The 22,528-nt window shown below is 35.2% G+C and overlaps 3 protein-coding genes across 5 annotated transcripts; 1 reads left to right on the forward strand and 2 right to left on the reverse strand.

Annotated features, from left to right (window-relative positions):
- Nucleotides 1-1,366: 1,366 nt before the first annotated feature.
- Nucleotides 1,367-6,471, forward strand: LOC143153303 (transmembrane protein 26). The gene is made up of 6 exons (XM_076324334.1): nucleotides 1,367-1,560; nucleotides 3,407-3,584; nucleotides 3,778-4,185; nucleotides 4,432-4,793; nucleotides 5,416-5,763; nucleotides 6,435-6,471. Exons 1-6 carry the CDS (start codon nucleotides 1,367-1,369, stop codon nucleotides 6,469-6,471), a joined length of 1,527 nt encoding a protein of 508 aa, XP_076180449.1.
- A 738-nt stretch (nucleotides 6,472-7,209) lies between these two features.
- Nucleotides 7,210-10,654, reverse strand: LOC143153041 (uncharacterized). The gene is made up of 3 exons (XM_076323789.1): nucleotides 10,230-10,654; nucleotides 9,087-9,384; nucleotides 7,210-8,956 (listed from the first exon to the last, which is right to left on the reverse strand). The coding sequence occupies exons 1-3, from the start codon at nucleotides 10,652-10,654 to the stop codon at nucleotides 7,286-7,288; spliced, it is 2,394 nt and encodes a 797-aa protein (XP_076179904.1). The 3' UTR covers nucleotides 7,210-7,285.
- A 770-nt stretch (nucleotides 10,655-11,424) lies between these two features.
- On the reverse strand, nucleotides 11,425-17,172 carry LOC143153231 (uncharacterized). Of its 3 annotated transcripts, none has more exons than XM_076324205.1 (5): nucleotides 16,777-17,172; nucleotides 14,221-14,375; nucleotides 13,172-13,283; nucleotides 12,850-13,061; nucleotides 11,425-12,088 (listed from the first exon to the last, which is right to left on the reverse strand). In XM_076324205.1, exons 1-5 carry the CDS (start codon nucleotides 16,878-16,880, stop codon nucleotides 11,982-11,984), a joined length of 690 nt encoding a protein of 229 aa, XP_076180320.1. In that variant the 5' UTR covers nucleotides 16,881-17,172; the 3' UTR covers nucleotides 11,425-11,981. The 3 variants fall into 3 exon arrangements, with proteins under 3 accessions (XP_076180320.1, XP_076180321.1, XP_076180319.1); XM_076324206.1 differs by having other exon boundaries at nucleotides 12,850-13,058; nucleotides 14,221-14,378; XM_076324204.1 differs by having other exon boundaries at nucleotides 14,221-14,378.
- Between the last annotated feature and the right edge of the window lie 5,356 nt (nucleotides 17,173-22,528).

Below are 22,528 nucleotides of genomic sequence, written 5' to 3' on the forward strand. Positions count from 1 at the left end.
TTATAGCGTGTACATAGACTAGATACTTAATATACAAGAATAAATTGTATACTGTAACATAGTAGGAATATGATAACAAAAGTGGGAATATGATTGTAATTGGAAACATTATGTATGTTATATTGATTAAACCAAATATATTCAGAGTAGTTTGTGTTTTTTAATTACACCCTTCCTCACCCTTACCTGCATTCCTATGTATTACTTTAAGAATAATTGAATGATGTCACTTCCAAGAGCCAGAAAAAGAAATACGTCCTTGATTATCATGCTCTCTTAATATGAAAATCCCAAAATCGCGGAAAAATTGTAGCAAAAGTTCAGAAATTCATTCGAAAGTCCCAAAAAATTTCAATTCGCGGAAATTCCTGGAGTTTGACGTCATTTCTGAGTATCAGGAGCACAGGATAGACGAGGAGGTATTCTTATTTCTCGGATTCGGGGGTTATTTTACAAGAATGAAATTGATAATGAGAATTCATTCTCTATTTACACAATCACAAACAAAATGTAACATAGATGTGTCACATTTCGGGAGTGGAGTCGCACGATTTAAAGTATTGACTCGCCAATATCAGTTCTCTAGTGACCTCTTCCTTTAAGAAATGTAACTCTCCGAACTATGACTCTATCTACCATTGAAGTCCGTAAAGTTAGAAACCTAGAAAACTCGATTCTGAATACCATCTGTGCCTCTATCTAACCTATCCATCCCAGAAGACGTTGTAACATTAAGTTCCATTGATTCTTTACAGATGGAACTTGAAAAATATTAGCAATATGAAATTAAGATTATTTTTAATGTTACAGTTACCCTAAGAATTGAGTAAAATTTTGTAAAAAGGTGAAAGAGAGAATTGGTCGAACAATACTTGGAATTTCCATACTCGTTTCCTTTTTATGATTAAAATACATTTCAAACATTTCTCCCACAACCAAAGAAGTTTCTTCTTACTAGTCATTACTGGAGTATATTTCAGGGAATATATTGTTATAATTGTTTTTTCAATAGGTACTTGCTACAAAGTAAATAACCCACTGGTGATACTAGCACGCGTGCGCGTCGCCGTTTGAAATCTAAACACACGGGAATCACCTATAGCTTTATTTCAGTCTTGAAACAGCGAACCGTGTTCAACCATCAATTTTCTGTGCCATAGTTCTGAAATAGAATCTCATATAAAATGTAGTGGCTAAACAAATTGTATTAAAACTTTACGTCTTCGTTGTTTTTCTATTATTAAATTTACCTATTCCGTGCTATTAATGATGTTCCTTTTTTAATCGTGTAAGTGTTAAAAAAAAGTCGATTAAGAAATCTAACTTACTTAGACAGTGAAGGTTCGTAGAATAGTGTAATTCGACAATGGCAAAGTTCTTAGCTACCATCAAGGCGATAATCACACGATTGGTTTTCGCGTCGCATGGTTTCATAGCAATTTGGCAAGTTACAACGTTTAAGAAAAATCCTCTCTTCTGGTACCTGAGCTGCCCCATTCTGTTGCTGTTTTTCGAGGGCATCTTTACGCTTACTATAAAAGAGAACCAAGAATGGAAATGGTAAATAACGGCTAGTTCATCCTAGAATTATATTTCAAATAGAAACAAGAAGCATGCCTGCTGCTCGAGTTGTACAAAATATTCTCCATTAGTAATTTTCAATCGTTGTATACGGATTTCATTTAAGTGAAAGAAGAATACACGAAAGAAGAAACGAGAAAAATCTTAAAAATTATTCACATTTTGTACAAAGCGTTGCGATACAAATTATTTTCCATTTCACTTCGTACTCGTTGCAATTCGATACTTAATTCTTCTCCCACTTAGATTTTTGATAATCACGGAAACATACATCCACATCTACTTAATGTTACATTTTCATTAAAAAATTTCGTTCGAAATTTTCTACGACAAAAATTCTATTTCAAAGTTTTTCCGATGAAGATTCTAATTGAAACTTTTGGCGCTAAAAATTTCAATTCAAATTTCTTGCAATTTCTTTATCCCGCTATCTTTTGCTCACGAATGGAGCAAATGATTTCCAAGTGTAAGTTTCAAATTATACGTAAGCGATTAAATATACAAAAATGAACGTAAAACTTTTCTCCTTTGAAACGATCCTAGGTACACTGTAATATAATTTATTTTCACAAAGTTACAACTGTTCAAATATCGCCAATATTTCTTTCCAATACTTTAATTTTACTCGAAGTGTAGACGTTTCATACTTTACGTCGTTTTTAAAATAACAGAATGTTTCCAAGTGTAAGTTTCGTATTAAATGCAAACAAGTAAAGAATATACGAAAGTAAACGCATCGAGAGTCTCCCTGTGAGGAGGAAATCGCGCGATAAAACAAACCTACTTTCTCGAGCAAGGAAGGGCGTGTTTTTGTGAGACCATCTCAATTTGACAGTCGGAAATTGAAGCATTAGCAAGAGGAGCGGAACGAGACACAATCCACTATACGACGTAGCGGATCGAAAATTATTGACACCGAGAAGGGCTGCGTGTAACAGTGACCCGTTTTTCTAATATCCTTTTTCATTCTGATCGTGCGATCGATTTGATAGAAACGTGGACTGTAAAGTATAAACTGTTCACGATTTCTGTACAGTAGTGTTTCACCATGTCGCTTAACACTAGAACTACCATGGTGGTCAATTTGACTTCATTCAAACTTCTTTTGAAAATGACTCAATTATTAATGGCGTCTTTGCCTACAGTATTCGTGGACAATTATCAAAATAGACAACTAATGGTGCACGTAAATTAATTTAAATTTTAATTCTCCTACCTACAAAATATTAATTTAAATTTTAATTCTCCTACCCACAAAATATTAATTTAAATTTTAATTCTCCTACCTACAAAATATTCATCCTCTATTGTTTTAAACTTGCTCTTATTTTTTCAAACACATTATAGATATTGTTAATATAGATTAACTTCTTTCCAGAATGTAAATTTATTCGATTCCAAAATGTACAAAATTTTATCTTAACTTCTAGTGTTGTTTTGTACACGCTATTTCGTAGACTTATTTATATTTCTATTTGTCGCGCTTTTTTTTCTTCTATGTTGTTTTTTTATATACACTTACATTAGATTCTACATCGTTCTTAACACTAGAACTAACAAAGGGGCCAATTTGACTTGTTTGAAACATTTTTTTTTTTAATTATTCAATTATTAACGATGTCTTTGCATACAATATTCGTGGGCAATTATTTAAATAAATAACTAACGGTGCTCGTAAATTAACTTGCCCTTTCCTCATCTAACTTCGAAGATACGTATATGGTGTGATACAAATAGAAATACTACGTTGGTAATTCTAGTTAATTATGGTTACATTTTCGATAAATTAAAATAGACAGTAAAACTTTCTTTTATTCGCTAACAGGTTTTGTCCCTCGGTGTTCTTGTACCTCAGCAGCGTGGTGCCCGCAATATGGCTTCTAGAATTGGACAAGGTTGACAGAAGACTAAAAGCATTCGAGTCGAATGTCAACATATCGGAAAACTTTGACCTGACGAACTTGGCAGCTGAAGATTTGAAACATTTGGAAAAAGCGTTGGGTGTGCGTAGTACTTTATGACTTAAATCTGTGAACAGAACAAATATTTACAGGGTGTCCAAAAACATTGTACGATTAAACGTCTAATGGACGTTAGAATAACTAATAATAGAGATGTCACAAAATTTGAAAATTCCTTAGAATATTTAAATCGACTTCAAGCATATCGAAAAGTGTAGAATATCGATTGATTCAGGTGGACATTCACCTGCCGGACATACAAATATCCACAGAGACATGGGTGACCTTGATCGAACAATTCCTGATGCTGATCCTGATCATCGGAAGATGGATGTTACCGAAGGGTGATCTAACACGCGACCAACTTAGCCAATTGCTATTGGTTTACATAGGAACAGCTGCTGACATCATCGAGTTCTTCGATTCGTTCAAGGAGGATCGTATCGCACGCGAACCAGTCCTGGTGTATTTGACACTGGGCATCTGGGCATGGTCCTTGATGCAGTTCACGGTTGTTCTAACGGCCACCAAGTCCAGGAAGTCCAGACTTTCTTCTGGGAGTGCTGTGAAAAAAAGAGTGCACACTGAAACCAGTTGCTGTAGCATTGACGTCTGGGGAATTGCTTTGAACATGCTGTTGCAGGTGGTTTTCGTTTCTTGTAATTATTTAGAAGTTTGGCCTAATCACCGATTTCGATTAGTTTTTTACACGTTGAAGAGAACAAGATTTGGAATAACTTTTTCCTCTGCATGTACGTGCGGTCTGTACAATCGTAAAATTCTGTTTCCTTTGTAGACGAAAAGGAAGTTCCCTAGAATATATATAGTCCTCACAAAATTTGAAACAAATCCATCGACAGGGATAATTATTTGATACAAATTATTCCAGGATGGCCCGTTCCTTGCGTTCAGACTGATTCTGATCGTACACTATCGTATCGTTAGCTACATGAACATATTCTTCACTTGCAAGAACACACTGGTCATACTTTTGCAACTTTATCGGCTGTACGTCGTGCAAACGGAGAACAAAAGCAAACGAAAGAAACGGAGACTCGAGACGACGAACATCAGCATCATTTCGAGAGGGGACGTGTACAGGGACGCGAGGGAGCGGAAAACTTGCGACGACAAAAGAAGGAAGAAGAAAAAAGACAAAGACGCAGAGGCCAATTACTCGGACAGTGAGGAGTCTACGGAAGAAGCGGACAAATTTGACTCTTCTCCTAGAAGCATCGGTCATACCAAACGGTAGTAGGCTATTCATTTCGCTACAAAATACTGTTGGTAGTAAACTGTTCATTTCGCGACAAAATACTCTTGGTAGTAGACTTCATTCTCTACAAAATACTCTTGGTAGTAGACTGTTCGTTTCGCTACAAAATGCTCTTTTATTGATTAGAACGAAAATTACAAACGCCTGGAACAATTATTCAGAGTATCGAGGAATTGGATTCATAAATTGCAGTTAATTTCATGTTACAAAGTGTCCCAAAATATTCCAGATATCGTTAAACTCGTATTTATTATGATAATACAGTAGACTTCCGTTTAAGTAGCTTTTATGGGATCCCCTGACCAGATAAATGATTAGCCCGGTTAATCTGAAAATATAAACGATAAAACAGAATCCAGCACTTAAAAATTTAGCAAGATAGAAAAAAGATTAACGAGAGAACTATGTGTTTAAGTAGAGACGCATATGACAACAACAAAATGTATATATATTCAAACGAAAGTAAAATGTCATTGAATGTGTTAATAATTTTTCTGCTGGTCAATTGCTTTTATGGTAAAAAAAATATGATCGTTTAAAGTGTGATCGAGTAATCAGAAGTCTACTGTAATTAATTTACTTCGTAAACTTTTACAGAAAAACCCGTCAAGATACTGGATACTCTACGTCGAGTTCGCGCAATTCTGGTAGACGCAGCAAGTCCCAGACGAACGAAAGTAAAAGATCTTCGCGCAGAGAAGAGCCCAAGCGTGAAATATCCTCCGAGGACGAGAAACGCAGGAGAAAAATCGACAGGAAATCGTCGGAGAAAGGAGACAGGAAGTGTTCCGATAGCATCAAGACGAAGTCCAGAAACGACGATTCCAGCAAAAGTTCTGGTAAAAGCAGAAAGTGCAGGGACGACAGCGAGGACCAATCGACAGTCGAGGAAGTGGCTGAGAAAACGATCAGCGAAGGAAGCGAATCGGAATCTGAAAGAAAGAGGTAAGTAAATTAGTATCTACCGTGGAAAATTGAAACGATTTGTATATTCAACTGTACAAGTCCTTTCTTGAAGAAGCGAACTTAAGTTCGTATTATTCTTATAATTGTTTCTTACGATCTAGCACGAACATTCAAACAAGATTTGTTCGCGCAACGGTTTAAATTAAAAGTAAATTTTACTTGATTCGTTCTTTTTTTTTTATTACGTCTATTTGGTATTAATCGACGTATCCCGTGTCAAAATATTGCTCATGATTCTGTTACATTTTGTCATTAAATCAGTAAGTAAGTAAAACCTGTTCGCTTACTTTATAAACATTTTACGCATTTAACATAAAAACAGGGTAAGATTGTAGCTTTCGTGGGTACAGTATTTCAACACAGAGACACGATCGTTCGAGAACTTAATTATTAATACAGCCAAACAGAAAAATATCTGACATGTAAGAAAAAATAAATTTATAAGTGCAATGTCTATAAATTCTGAGAACACTTGTAGTACGTAATGTAATTCGCTATCTAAAAAGTTTATGTAATTCGTTTTACTAAACAGAAACTTTCAATAGGAAAATCTTCGTACAATTATTAGCCCAAGTTTCTTTCTATAGTTTCCAAACTATAGTTTTTCTAGATAAAATGTCTAACTTAAAAAAAATTTAATTTCTTTATAGGTATGCACATCGAAAACGACGACAGAACAGAGACTGACAACGAAGCCTCGGTATCATCGCTCTTCTATTCGTCTATTCTGCCATTCTCGTTGTTTGCATGCTCCTCATACACGCTGGAATCAACAATGGCATGGTATTGACTACAAGAACGAAGAAAACATTTTTTATTGATTAACCCTTTGCACTCCAATATTTGTACGTAGTCAAGACCAAAGAAACTCTCATTTATTTTAATTTCCGTTACGTATATTAGGTATAAGTGCCTAAAATAAAAATAAATTAAAATTAATGACACAAAATAATTATTAGTTTAAAACAATAAATGTTTTGAAACGTTATTTGAGCGTAAGAGGCACATTTGGAGTGCGAAGTATTAATATATCATCGAGCACGAAATTATATTACCGTTAATATAAATCTTATCTGAACAAGTTCGACACATAAGTAGCTTAATCTAAAACAGTAGCCAAACGCAGATAAAGATTAAGACATTATTTTAATATAGTTATTCGGGTCTGTAACGTGCTAAATTACTAATTGAAGACATTTGTATTATCTTTCTGTCTCAAGCTTAGAGACTTTTCTTAAAGTCATTAATAAAAGAACAAAAAAAAATGTCACAGTTCCTCTACTTTTCGATCTAGCTAGAATGCGGAGTTTAACGATTAGAAAAGAATATATATAAAATTATAAACAGTTGTTTGACTCTTAGTTGTAGAAGGGACTGGAGGATTGTGATACAATGCTATATAAGGATTAGGAGACAAAGCGTACATATTGTAATCTCCGATTTTTTAAATAGTATCAAAATCCTCAATCTTCTGCAATCACGTTCGAGCTTGCATAATCGCTCATACAACCAAATTTTTGCATGCTTCTAGCCATTGTATACTCTGTGCAGCATCTAGGCTATCAATATAATTTGCTAAATCATCTTGATGCGTGCCAGTAGCAGCGCAATATAACATTGCTGTATTTTCTAATAATTCCTGTAAAGATTGTGTCTTCATCGTCACTGCATCTGCACTGTTGTTCATCGAAGTATTTTCTTTCTTTTCCGGATTCATTACATTCGGCTGTATCCTCTGAAATGTTTCCAAACATTTGGGAACTTCAGTCGTTTTATCTGCTGTGATATCTACGATTGTCTGATCGATTTTAAACAATGATTGTCTATTTTGCACACTCGATTGAAGTTTTTTTTCACTTGTACTACCCTTTATGTTCTTTAGCTTCTCTACTGTTAAGTGAAACCGCCTCCACTTTCCCTGAGGAAACTTTATATTCATGTTTCGGTTCGAAGAATTTTCCGGAGTATTTTGTTTCCTGTTCTCCTCCTTGTTATTAACGTCCTTGGTTCCAATACTCTTCACGGAGGTGTAAAACCCTGAATTTTCTATAGCCGATTTCTTTGTACTGCTTTTATTATACTCGGACAAGATTTTTGCTATCTGTGACGTATCGTTGGCGCACCAAGTCTTATTCAAGCAACCAGACATCATTTTTACACTTACTTCTCTGCTAGGGACTTCATAGCACAACTTCTTCTCACCAGTATTTGTCTCATTTGCTATCTTAATTTTGTTCTGTTGCGCATTATCAAGGAGATATTTTGTTACTGTAACCTCCATTTTGTTTCCACGCTTCATAGGTGTCTGCTTCAAAGTCATTCCCTTTGAATTCCCTGTCAGTTCATTAATAGGAATTATATTTTTGTACATCAAAGATGCATCTGTTGAAGATTTGTCTTTGGCAGACATATCCTCCAATTTTATTGTTTTCACATTGCTAGATACTGGTTTTAAAATCTTAGTACTCTTTGTTTCCGAAGGATTAACTAGTATTGAAGAATTATTAGGAGACCGTACTACTTGATGTAACTTCATCTGTCCTCCCTGAAGAGTCTTGAGATTGCTAAAAGCAATAGATTTTTGTGAATTGGCAACATACACCTTCTGTGTTGGAAATAATCGTGTTTTTGACATATTGCTGTAATTCTTAACATTCTGAGACATCATGGTAACTGTATAATTATCCAACAGTTTGCTTCCTTCCACTGGTTTTTGTAAATTATTCTTGAAATTGACAGGTGCCTCATATTTGGCACTTTGAGTCACAACATTTGTGGCTGAAGTCTGTTTTTCCATCCCTTTAGCAACATTGAACAAATTTTTATTTTCATTTAACTTCATTATCTTTCCCTCTACATTGGTTTTGTAACCAGGAGTTACCACTTGTGAACAATATCCCAGGACACAGTGGAAGCTCTCATGCATACAGGTTTCAAATGACTTGCGTTTCTCAGACAAACTCAAAAAAGATGTTTTCATATTTTTGACATTTGTAGAGCCCCGGTTCGTTTTTGCTTTGTTATTTCGTTTTTTTTCAGTAGAAAAAGGAAGGAAGTCACAGCGAGGGTCAACAGATACCACTTCTATTTCAGGACGATCAACTATTTCATGATAAGAAAGTCCATCTATACTGGTGAAGTAGCGACCCAAGTATTCTGCAGCAAGTCCAACCTGAAATGTGCACTCTGGTATTGTCAAAGAATAATAATGTTAAATACATTTGTTTTATACAATTCAAGAAGGTAAAACAAAATTATACAGCTATGATATACCTTCTGTTTAAAAATTATGTAAAACTTACCTGGGGATGGAAAACTGGTCTTTCATGCATACCATGCACAGGCCATTCTTTCCATTCTTTTTCATCTCTTGTAGAGGGTGCTTGATAAGTTGCACCTACATTATACATTTTTCTTGTGACAGATCTTGTGTTCATATAAGGCATTGTAGAAGATTTTCCTCGTTTACTGGGTTCTGAATGAAGAAGCATTTCCTTTCTTTTCACAGAAAGCAATTGTTGTCTTGGTCTAGGAAAATCTTTATCTGGATCTTTCTTTGTCACACGTACAGGATTTCTCCTGATTTCCACTGTCCCACGGCTGTAAACAATTTTTCTTTGTTTAGCAATATAAGTAATATTTTTGACAGTAGTTATTTGATGATATTTCTTAGGGTTCCTATTTATTTATTGGAAATGTGCAGCATATAATGCAATATTACAAATATATGCAATATTTACAAATATTGTTTACATAATTACTTATTACTTACAACAATCTTGTGTTTAACTACAATATATACAAGAATTTTTGTTGATTTGTTTAAATTTCAAAAAGTTAAAAGTTTCAGACTTAAAAATCCACAAATTTTGTACTAAATGTTCAAATTGAAAAATTTATATTTGTAATTTTGTCATTTTTCTTTTTTAAATTTAAATTTATGTTTTAAAAATAATTTTTTCATATCTTGAGTATTACATACCTATGGCTAGGAAACATGCATAAAAACATGTATTTAAAACTACATCATATTTTAACATTAAACTAATACTACTTTTTTAATTTTTCAATAATGCTCTAAACTTTTTAAATCGAGGATTGCTTAATATAATACCTTTCAGAAACTCTAGAAAGCTACCAACACACAATAATATTTCAAGAACTTTAAAAAATTATCGACATACGATAAAAATATTTCCTGCTATAATTAATTACATTCTCAAGAGAAACATAGATGTGTGAAATATTTGACAAAAATTCCTTCAACATTTTAACTGCAGTTACAATTATTTCTTAATTCTGAAGAATTGATAGTCTGAAGATAATATCGTTAATTTTAATTCATCTTAGATAAAATTTATATCCTCGATAAAACTTTTCCATAGTTTCAATTTACTCGTCGGTTAAACAGAACCCAAAATTAACAAAACTTCTGGCATACTTACTTTTTTCTTGCAGCTCGATGGACTCTTCTCACTTTTGCAGCCCCACCGGATGTCGAACCTCCACTACTAGTTTCCGTGGAGTCTCGCACGTAATCGCTATCGTCCTTATATTTTGTCTCTTGTTTAATCACGATTGTTCCAGGGGGGAGCTTCTGTAAGATTTCCATATTCTTGTAATCCGTCAGTATGTGCTCTGCCTCATTCGATAACGATTCTAAATCCAGACGCTTTCGAAGTGCCATTTTACATCGTTCGTCGCTCAACTCAATCACTTGTCGATCCTCCTGCAACCGATCTCGTGTCACATCCGACTTATCGGTTTGGCGGTGCACCAAGGTTCGATCGTTATCTTTTCCTATTACCGCGATCACACTAACATCATCATCCTCCTTGTCGTTTAGATTCTGCCTCCTTGAACTTTCCATTTACTTTCTCTCGATTACTTAAACATTCGTGAACATATATGTAACTATTAGACCTCTTTCGGTGAACGATGTTATTTTTCGTGATTCTTGAAAACACGTGGAACTGAAGAGTTAATAGAGACGAAAGTAATGTATTTCCGTACTCCTAAAGCTTTGGCTTTTTGAGATTGCTTGTAAGACACTTGCGAACAGGTCGAAACGGGTTTTGTTTGACTACAGATAATTGTATTGAAATGTAACCGATGCACTGGGCCACGACGCGAGTCCCATGCTTTTGTTTCTTGTGGTCGAATGAGGGAACAACAGTGTCATCTACCAATTTAAGCCTCGACGACAACGTCAAACCGTCTGTTATCCTGTAATTAGATCAAACGACCGAGAGTGCGCTGTATCGAAGTTTTAATACATTACTAATAAATGTTTGAGTTTGAACTCTTTGGCTCGATTTACTTTATATTTTGAACGATAAATAGATTATTGTAGTTCACAGTCACAATTATTTATACGTATGAATTCTTCGAGGACATCGTTACAACGATCGAGTTTAATATGTATACATACTTACGAATAAGTCAATAAACTCAATACCGATGTATATATATTACTTTTTTAGAATCACGTAATATTCGCAAAAATAAATATTTTGTTATTTACAAAATACGTACTAGGGGATTCGCTGAGTCAGTATCGAAACCTATGATCACCTGCACGGTATATTTACATAAAAAGGATGATATAGGTAGTATTAAATAAAGGATATTAAATTAAATATAAAATCTTTATATTCTACAACAACGAATTTGTCAAATAACGTGTTGTTACTTTTAGGACTTTACCAAATCTTTTCTACTTATAACGCGTGCTTCTCGACTTTTAAATAATAAGGTAAGCTGACGTAAAAGTCGTACTCGATGTGATTTATAGTGGGGGGAGGGCGAATGGTGGCCTTGAGTGGTCAATTTATTTCATCCTTACCCGGTCCATAACGAGGGATCGTATTACCAATGAAGAGAACTTAAATTCGAGAAAAGAGGCCGGCCAATGAAATTCGACACCTTCGTAGCTCCTCGCGAGCACAGATTTTTATTCTAAACAAAATACTAAAAACTAGAACCGCTATCCCTTTTACATGTACACGCGTGTATTGCATATATGTATGTATGTATAGAAATACGAAATATAATATCATCGCTCGTATTGCACGTAGATGACTAGAACTGAAATGTAACAATATTTACGCATAACGTCCTTTGGCACTCTATTCAGCTGGGATTTATTTACAAAGAAAAGGAGAAACTCGTCTGCGCGTTATCCTCGATGATTTCTCTTAGTTCATATTGTCTGTGGTTAGAGCGAGCGTGGTAAGGACCGATCTGCGATTCGGATTCACTCCCAGATTCTCCCAGTTGATCCACGATAAACGTGCCGTTAGATCTGCAAAAAACGACTGATGTCAGATATTGGTCTTGTGTTATGTCAACTGATAGGGTTAAGTAGTTGGCGCGTATGGCTGGTACGGTGATGTCCATTTGACTTTGATTAAACAAATAAATATCTTCTGTATAAATAAAATATAGCTCCGTCTGTTTGTCGCGTTACACAATCACGGTAAAACAGTTGGGGCAATTGCGACGGAGCTTGAAGGGTATCTATATGGTAGTCTGATTAAAAAATCGAAGACACACGATATCGCGAAATTCTTGAAAAGAGGGGAGGTTGGGGAGGGGCGTCAACTATGGAACAAACAATATCTCCTATACCATTGCTTTTACAGCACATTCGCGCGTAACAAAAATTATTGAAATTTAAATTTGAAAATTTGTTTGTTTTTTTACGAATTTTCGTTAGAGATCTAGACATCGACCGGTCCTCTGCTTGTCATTAATATGTACTCTACAAGAGTGGTTTAAACCTACAAATGTCGAAACGATGGTCATGTTTGCGAATTTTGTTATTAATTTAAGTTAGTGTAAGCGTGAAAAATAATCTTTCGTAGGAAAAAAATATTTCATAATTGCACAATAATTTACACAGTTTTAAACGAGTGTACTATTTTACCCTACTCGTGGGACAAAACGGGGCTACTTCGACACTTTTGGAAAATGTGCATTCCGATTTATTCCTAGCAGAGGAAAACGTTTCACTCTACTTTTCTCTATCTTGTTCCAGCAGTTGAATTTGGGATTAGTACTGACCACTTGTGTTCCATTCCGCGCGTTCCCCGTTTATTTCTCCTCTAAGGCACCTCTCCACGTAAGTTAGGGGGTCGAGTCTCGCAGCTAGCACCTCTCGAAGAAGAGCGATGTAGGCTATAGCCAGACGCAGTGTATCGATTTTCGACAGTCTCTTCTCGTACGGGAACGTTGGTACGTGAACTCGTAGCTCGTCGAAAGCCGAGTTGATGCTGCTAAAAATCGTAATCAAACTGACAATCCGCTAGCTAGTTCTAGCCAGTGTTAGCTTACTTCACCAGACCGGGACACTTTCGTGGAGCTTCTGTTGCGAATAATTTCTCACCTCAGCATACGTTTTCTTTCTCGTATATTAGCAGCGTGTCGTTGAATTCTGTAAGGACTACCATTTGGATAGTAACCCTCCTCCACGCCGTTCATCTCCGTGTCATTGTGATCTGTAGTAGAAGGAAGAAACTATATACAAACGACTCACTGCGGATGATTACCTACAATCACGTACTATAGGAGCTGGTAACTTAGCGAGTCGAAGGAATGCTACGAAGATTCATTTTTATCAAGATATAACTCTAAATAGTTATAATTTTTGGAAATTATAATTTTTATATTTTCCTACACTACTCTGATGCTGAAATTGAAGCAGTAAAACATTTGCCTCTGGGACGTTCCCCTCTTACCAACTTTTTATAATAGTACCCGCAAAAATAAATATTTTGTTATTTATAAAGTATAATGCATACATATTAGGTATCTCGGAGTCGTTACTGAAAGCTTTGATTACGTGTATGGGTGAAAGAAAGTGATGCTGAAAGTATCAAAAAGAATAATAATAATTTAATTCCGTAACGAGTCCACCGAAAGCTTTATCGAGATAATCCACAGGATAGTAAATTTTAAGAAACACTATTGTGGATTACTGATGTAAATTTACTACAAGAATAGTATAGTTCCAAAAGTACGATATAAAATGCTTTGGCTAGTACAATTACATTCATTTATTTTTTATGAAATTGGAAGTAACTAACGACAATTGGTCACAACCCAGGGGCAACTAGAGATTGCACCCCTTTGCTATTCCTACCCTAATGTAATTAATAAGTTTTCAGATATTGACCCCTATGGTGTGCAATGTATAATACTTTAAGAAACTATATTTTTCAGGGTACTACTTAACTTACATTTACTGCTAGAACAGTATAGTGTTAAAAGTACGTTAAGAAAAATTAGATGCCTCGTCTAATACAATTGCATTCGTGTATTTTATTTTCATAAAGTGTGGAAACACACTTGGGGCAAATGCCCTGTTTGAGCGTTCTTTCTATAATGTTTTTTTTTAGGGAAAAAATGTCAGTGTATGACTTTAATTGAAATTACCAGGTGTAGAGACCGGCATGTGATAGTGCAGAGGCGAGTGAGTGTGCGAGGATGTGTGTGCGACATGTTGAGTGGATCTGCCCGCGTAAACACAAGATGGTAGCTCTGCTAGATCTTCCTCGCTGATGTCGCTGCTCGGGCCCACGTAATATTGGCTACTGAAACAAATAATGTACCGTTGTAGGAGAAATTCGAAATCGTTGGTAAAATATATGGAAAAGGGTGAATTTTTAATTTCAAATTAAAACTTTACACTCCTTACTTGATTCTAAAATAAATGCAACGAAATCTTCAAATTACTCTCAGAGTTGCTAGTTTTCATTTTGCTGACGAAAATATCCTTGGAGCATTTTTATAGAATAAAAATTTTTGTTTGCGAACATTGTTACTTGTGTAACCCGGAAATTTTCTCAAATTATATTTTAACTCAAATTTCTTACATTTTCCAATGTCTTCTCGAGTTTTTCGATTATTTTGTAATCATTATTGTTCGCGTATCTTCGGTAGTTGGAAAAACAATTAGAATTTATATAATTACTTATTTCAAAGTCTCTGCTTTTATTTGTATCAATTTCCTTTAAAAATAAATTTTATACTTTACGATTATAACGATTATTTAACTTTAAGATAAACTACGAGGGGAATAATCTTTTTTAATGAAAAGGTTTAGAATCGTCACAGAATCACTTTGGAAGCTAAGGTGGAGACATCATGAAAATGAATCCGATATCGTGAATTAACAATTCTTAAGATATAAATTATTCCTTTCTGAGTAGTGAAAAATTTTAAACTGGTATTAACTGGTGACATTTATCAATTTTCTAACAATGTTGTTGCATTACATTTAAGACTGCTCGTACAAATTCTATTATTCAAAATTATTTTGCTATCCACTTATCTTTCCGTTCTTTTTTCTTTGTAACAAATTGTACTCATTCTACCTTTATTACTGTAATGAATATAGTACTCAGTTTTCTTTTAACAACGTATTCTTAAGAAGTAGTCTTATGAAAATTTCTACAAGCTTTGGTTATACCATTTGGACATTTACGAATATTTACTTATAATTGAAGTAATTTCTTTCATATTGCAGTATCAAAAACAATTTAATAATTGCAGCCGTGTATTATATATGCCTAATCCCTAAAAAGGTTCACCCTAAAATGGCGTTGTGGGATCATTTCTATTTACTCGAACGTGTATTTACTTAGGTGTGTATTATGTCATGTTTTATTCTTTTAGATGAAAACAGATTATCGTTCTTTGTATATACTTCTTCTCCAGTGCCATTTTGTCTGTACAATACCATTTTTGTACCGAAAATATCACGACATCGTACAAAGTAACCCTTTAACCGCAATATATGTATTTATTCGAAAGAACAAATGTAACACCTAAGTGTGGTATTTGTATTTTTTTCTTATTTTATAAATAATGTATTACGAATTCTATAGAAAGGGAGCCTTATAAAAAATCATTTTTATACTTTACAATTTTACTATCAATTATCAATCATACAATTGTTTATCACGGTTAAAGAGTTAGGGCGAACACTTCTTGATTCCGTCGGTAGTGGGCGCGGTAAAAAATCTAACCAATAACGAAATCATTCTTTCCAGATTCATTTTCGCGAGTTCCAAACAGTAGATAGACAAACTTTTATTCCATTTGATGATAGATAACGAAGGATAAGTTTTTATTTGCTCAACAACGAAATATAATATAATTCCAATTGTTATTCAACTAATAACGAATCGAAAATCCTTTAGTTTGAGAAAGTGAACAATTAGTCGGATACAAGTAACGTTTAAACTTGTATTGTTGTACGTAGGTTCACCGATGAACATTCTTCTATGAAAATCAAATACGAAAAATGTAAGCGTAATAATTGAAGTAAATACAAAGTAACAAATAAAAGAATATGGAGAAATGTTTTTTTAAATTCTTGGACAGAAACCGATTTGTACGACAAATGAGAAAAAGACGAATTGTTTCAAGAACGTCTTACGATACTTAAAGAATGCAAATCGTTTTTTAAGAATTACAAAAGTCAATGTGTACACAATTTGAATGTCAGTCGCGTGGTTCTTAAATTTATTCTTGAACTGCGTATTTCACGCATCTATGGTGTACGGTAATACGAAACGTTTTCAGGAAACTTATGCAAAATAAAATATTAATATTATTGTATTAATTTACGAAATCGTATCAGAGATATTTAGAAGATATGAACTTATGCAAAGTGAAATATTAATGTTACTCTATTAACTCATGAAACACATTCTGCCTACGCTTTATACGCGTTAACCACAAATCATAGCTACACTTACGTAAAATATCCATATTATTATATTAATTTATATCAATTTCTGTGTAAAATAAGTCGTATCTGTTTCCCGCATTATCCTACGTCCTAAACGCATAAAATCCACAGTCTACTTCGTATCGTACACAAACATGCAACATCGATCTTTCATTTCTCATTCGAGATCATTCATTCGAGTTACTCGTCTAAAATTTCCCCCATCTCTGCCCCAATACAATGAAGAACTTTACCTGGTGCAGGCCACGGTGGAGTCAGCAGCTCTGGACGTGGTCCCGACCCTGTGTCTCATCCTCTGCCCCCTGTCCTCGTACTCGTAAGTGGAATGTGTCGCCATGCCTCCTCCCTTCTCTTCACCAGCTCATCAATCACTTCACTTATTCCCCGAGAAGAGGTTAAGTCAATCCACCCTCGAAACTGTCCAGAAAGAACCCACTCCTGATCTATCCCCCTCTCTGAACGTTCAAATCTCTCCCGGAGAGGAAGATATTTTTCTCTCGATCTCCCCGATTCACTTAACCGTCACCGAGAAGAACCCGGTCCAGGTGTTACCACGGACAACCCTGACGTTCCTTGTCGACGAACCTAACTCCGTTCAGAGTCTCCAGGGACACTCCGCGCGTCAATGGGATGGCTGATTCCACGTAACAGCGAACGACTCCGACTATCGCCCGTATCTCCGGGGAGTACGGTTTATATAGTGGAGGCGAGCGCCGCGCGTAGGGGGATGATCGATGCAACCCCTGGGCGGGGACTCCGTCCAATCATCGCCGTGCCGACCGTCATACGTCCCGGCGATTGGCGCGGCGAGTTAATAGCGTGCGCTTTATCACCGGGAGTCCTGCGGTTCATTGTTACTGCCAGGCGGAAATTTTATTTCCGTCGTTTTCCACCCTCGCCCCCTCCCCCCGGTCCTCTTCCACGGCTCCGGGGTAAAATTGTCCAGGGAGGAGGGGGAGGAGTTTCAATTTGGCGGCGGTCGGACCAACGAGAAACTTCCTGGAATTCTTTCAAACGCGAGGATTGATTCCGGTGCGTTCCTTCTTAACCCTGGCGCGTCCCTCGGGTCTTTCTTGACCCGTCGTGTCGTCTCTCGCAACGTTCTCGATACTCCTGTAACACGGTTCATTTTTCCCCTCCCCCGTGACGCATTGAAACCGTGTCGAGTGAAATTTAAATTGAATGGAAACATTTGCGGCGTACGAGATTCAAGTTTATCGAGTGTATGGAGATAGTGTTATAAGAGAGCTCTCGCAATTTTTTCACCGTGTTACGGGAGAGTTGAGTGTGGATAATTCATCTCGAGATATTGACTTGCTTCTAATTTTTATCGAATTGCTCTCAAATCGAACAACTTTCGCCCAGAACTCGCATCAATTTTTAGTATGTACACTCAACCCTCTTATAACATCTCTTATAACGTGATTAATGGTTTCCTTGTTATATGAGACCGTGTTACAGGACGGTTGCAATTTTTGTACCGTATTACATTGAAACAGTACTTTCATGTTATAAGAGAGTTGAGTGTATTCTTGCAAACACGAGTTCCTTAGATTTGCGATATTTTTGACTCAAAGTAATTGAGTATATATTAAACGAAACAATACGTTGAGATTGAAAGGGTATCTGTTATCGGGTAAAAAAAGTTACTTTCACACTTTCGCTAGTTAGGAGTGAAAGAAAGTTTTTTAAGTAACAAGATTGAAATGCATTAAACAATAATCAATCTCGACATTTCTCAGGATTTCTTCCAGAGCAATTATTAAAAGAAAAATTATACAGGCAAATATAATGATATAAATTGGAACGAAGAGTAAAACATAATAAACAATTCGTAAATATCTGAAAAATCCAAACTCGAACAGCAGTATTATTTTCCAATTAATTACAAAGTTTATCGTACGATGTAAAGAACTTAAAAAACTCAAGATATTGAAGAAATTATAGTGTTCAATGCAAATACAAACTTGTTTTGTACACCTATTAAACAATTTATAATTATAAAGCGGTTTGTCGAGGTTCTCGTGCAATCATCGATGTTGCATTTATCGAGGCTCTACCATATTTATTAAAATCGCGCTTTGTAAACTCAGCACATAGTATGGTTTTAATAGCAAACAGTAAAGAGAGTAAAAATAAAAATTATATTTCGATAAAGTATTATATTGTTTGTGCAGTGTATCCGTTTTGTCTGTTTCACCGGTGTGGACTAAAATTAAAAGGTTTTTATTAAAATCACCACGGGTAAAAGCAATTTATAGAATAGAGTTAAAATTTATCGATATCTGTCAATCAAGTGTAACGTCAATTAATATAAAAATGCCTCAGATTGTTGGCAGTAATTCAAACAGTAAGTGTGAAATTTAATTATGATATTTAATTGAAGGTTTAGTTAATAACAGTTTGTAGCTGTTAATAACTCACCTTTGTATCGCACGTATACTTGGTTTTATTTAATTTTTTGCACGTTTTTTGTATGTCTTTACAATAAAGATGAAATTACTATTAATTCACAACTTCTTTATTTAATATCAGTACTCTACGAGCACGATATATAACATATATCGACAAATTATAGCTAGAAAACTTCAAGTATAAGTTAAGGTGCTTTGATATTATACAATTATTATATCAGAAAAAAATGGTTGCATAAAAGTTGCACGGTTTCGATAGGGAATATGTACTTCCTTTTTGCAGACGGCCTGTCATGCCCTTCAAACTTACCCAACATTTATAATTTTTTCAATTTCATCCGGATATCAAGAGAATGTATCAGTAATATTTCAAGTTTCTCTATATGATTTTTTTGATCGACAAAAAAACGATCGCCTCTGTAATTTCAGTCATTGATGTATTTGTACTATTTGTGAATCCTTTAGGGTACATCGTTCGTTGCCCTAGAAAAATAATTACTTCGTAAGCAGTAAGAAAGTATAAAAAGTAAATTACAACCAAGGCTGCGTCTTAAGAAACAAAAGAAACAAAAGATTGGACAAAATATATCAACAACATAAAAAAAAAGGAACAAAGAATAAAAAAGGATATCGACCAGATAAAATTCATCATTTCCATGCCTCGTTTTTTTGATCGATTGGACAGAATTCGACATCTTTTTGTATCATCTGTTTCTTTCGATCGGTCGAATTTGTCGCTGTAAGACGTTCAATTAGGACGTAACCGAAAGGTGTGGATAGAAAAAGTGAAGTGCAAACGAGTACAAAAGAGTACAAAGTCCACGCAGCACGAAGTGAACGTTTTCGACAATTCTATCGATGAAATGAAAATTGGCCATAAAGGGTTCGGCGAGATGCCTGCTTAAGAATATTAGACTCGTGTTGCTCGGCTCAAATCGTGCACGCGATCCGTGGAAGCGTGACAGCCTGAGAAAGAGTGTGCCGTCGGTGATCAAGAGGAAGCAAACCGCGGAACACACAGCATCCCCTTTTATCAGCGATCGGGGCTTCCCAAAGAGAGATATGAATGGGCCAATATTCAAATGAGACGTGTTTAGCGGACGCACAATGAGAAACGCGGCGGCGTCGGTGGCGATGCAATTATGCAAGGTGTTAATACGATCACAATGGCGGTGGTTCGGTAGGGTTGTACCTACTAAACCGGCAAAGTTTTGTCACGCCTACCGTAGAAAACGAGTCCTACGGACGACGACTAGATTCCCTGCTCGTTTCTAAACCGAATTACTATTGTCGACCACCGATACGTCCGCGTCGCATAATTGGGATTAGCTCCAGGAACGTATGAGAACACTTCACCGACACAGGATCTTGAGCTACCGGTCGGTACGCATATTTCGGTGTTACCCTACCGGTGAAATTGTATTTGATAGTGTATTTTTCGTTTAGAATTTTTCTTTGAGAACTCTACCAATAGGAATACTAAATCGATAGAGTCTTCTAATCTTACAGGGTAGATGTCCCAATTACTGCCATTTTGAACTCATCGAGTATCTTCGTTTACTTATTTTAGTAGTTACTTGACCTGCGTGAACATATCCTATGTGATTTAAGATAATTAATCAAAATTGCATAGCAATTTCGTTAAATTGATTTTCTATTTTGATATAGAAATAGGAATATGTTAACGTTTTCTGAAGGTCATTACGAAATTTTTTTTAAAGTGCATTTTTAAATATACGAAGCACAGGTAGAGAATTATCGGAACTGGTCAAATTTAAACGGGCTGCTCCACGAGGACAATGACTGGTATACAATGGGATGAAGTTCGGGCAGCCCGGGTTTGTTTTCGTACACTGCGGGTCACAACTACAAAAACATTAAAAAATTCTCAATTCTTATATGTTTAAAACCATCTTGAAAAACAATATTTTGTCAAAAAAGTATCTGTCCTTTTCTAGCAAATATAATCTATTGTATAATCTATTGTATAATCTATTGTATAATCTATTGTATAATCTATTGTATAATCTATTGTATAATCTATTGTATAATCTATTGTATAATCTATTGTATAATCTATTGTATAATCCATTGTATAATCCATTGCATAATCTATTGTATGATTTATTATATAATCTATTACATAATCTATCACATTCGCTAGAAGAAAATGAAATGACAGAAAATTAAATTATTCTTGTTTTGTAACAACAGGACTAGAGAATAATATTTGTACGCTTGGTTCATTACTTCGACCACCTCTTTCAACGTAAGTTTCTTTTTTATCCTGTTTTACCATATTGATTTTCAAATACATCTCAAAAACAAGGCTTCCTATGCAATTTTCTCATTCTCTATTTTCACAGTGTATATTTTCTTATCACAGTGTATATTTAACCCATTTAGCCTTTAGTTATTCCGTGTCTCCCGTGAAAGAACTGCAACACAGATTCACAGTGACTGTTTGCAATATTTTACTTCAATGTTTGTAAAACATCTATTGCAATATTAGTTATAATTTTGGCCTACTGTGCATAACTTCGAGCATCGTTTTCGAATGAGAAATGAGACTCAGGTATACTATCGGTCTCACTCGAGTCGAAGAAACACAAACAGTAGCGGGGATGATTCCTGATCGCGAGCAACAAAATTTTATCCATACCCGAGACATTAATGCAACAATATTTCCAACTGTAAAATAACAACATTCGGAGCTACTTCGTAAAGAGCTGTTTTTTTTATGAAATCTACCGATATATATCTTCGAGCACCGTTTCCGAATGAAGGATGCAGTCCAGATGCAGTTCGAGTATCAGTTTTACGAGTATCGGTTAGCAAGCGTTCCGGAGCGTGCCGTTTCGAGTATCTCCGTGGCGAATTTCAAGAGAGCATTGTACCCCAACAAAACGATTATTTATCTCAATTTGTCACGTACCCGGGGAGAGATCGTCACCGAGATCTACGATTGCCCCATCCTTATTCAACGACGGTTCACCTAAAATAAAATTGAATCTCATCGAGGTAAACTATCTCACGATAAACATACATATTTGTACTACGAATTGTTTATTTGTATATTCATATACTAATTTCACTCTTTTAATTATAAGATTGTCCATTCTGAAAAGGCTCCGCACATCGACGAAATTTTCTTGTAATAAATTTACAATCTTTACGAAGATAGATTGTTGCAATAAGTGTCACGTAAATTTCTAACATAAAGAGACCTCTTTTCTTCCTGTTACAACCGGTGCTCTTGTTTTTCTGAAAAATATTATTACGATAAACGCAACAATAATAATAAGAGAAATTATAATATTCATTTCATTAGTTTCATTTCATTTCAATTCTCTGATGTTTATTCTCTGTTTAAGACAAACCATCAGGAATTTTGATATACGTAGGTTCAAGGTGGAACAAATTTCATTCGAATAAAAACGATGGATAAAAACAATGTACAATTATTTATTCACGATGTATATTCGATTGAATGGTTTATCCTTAGATATCTTTATTTTTTCATTGTCAAATTCTTCAATTATATAGGACACATAACTAGAGATACCTCTCC

Source organism: Ptiloglossa arizonensis, chromosome 12 (assembly GCF_051014685.1).
Source record: "Ptiloglossa arizonensis isolate GNS036 chromosome 12, iyPtiAriz1_principal, whole genome shotgun sequence".
NCBI lineage: Eukaryota > Metazoa > Arthropoda > Insecta > Hymenoptera > Colletidae > Ptiloglossa > Ptiloglossa arizonensis.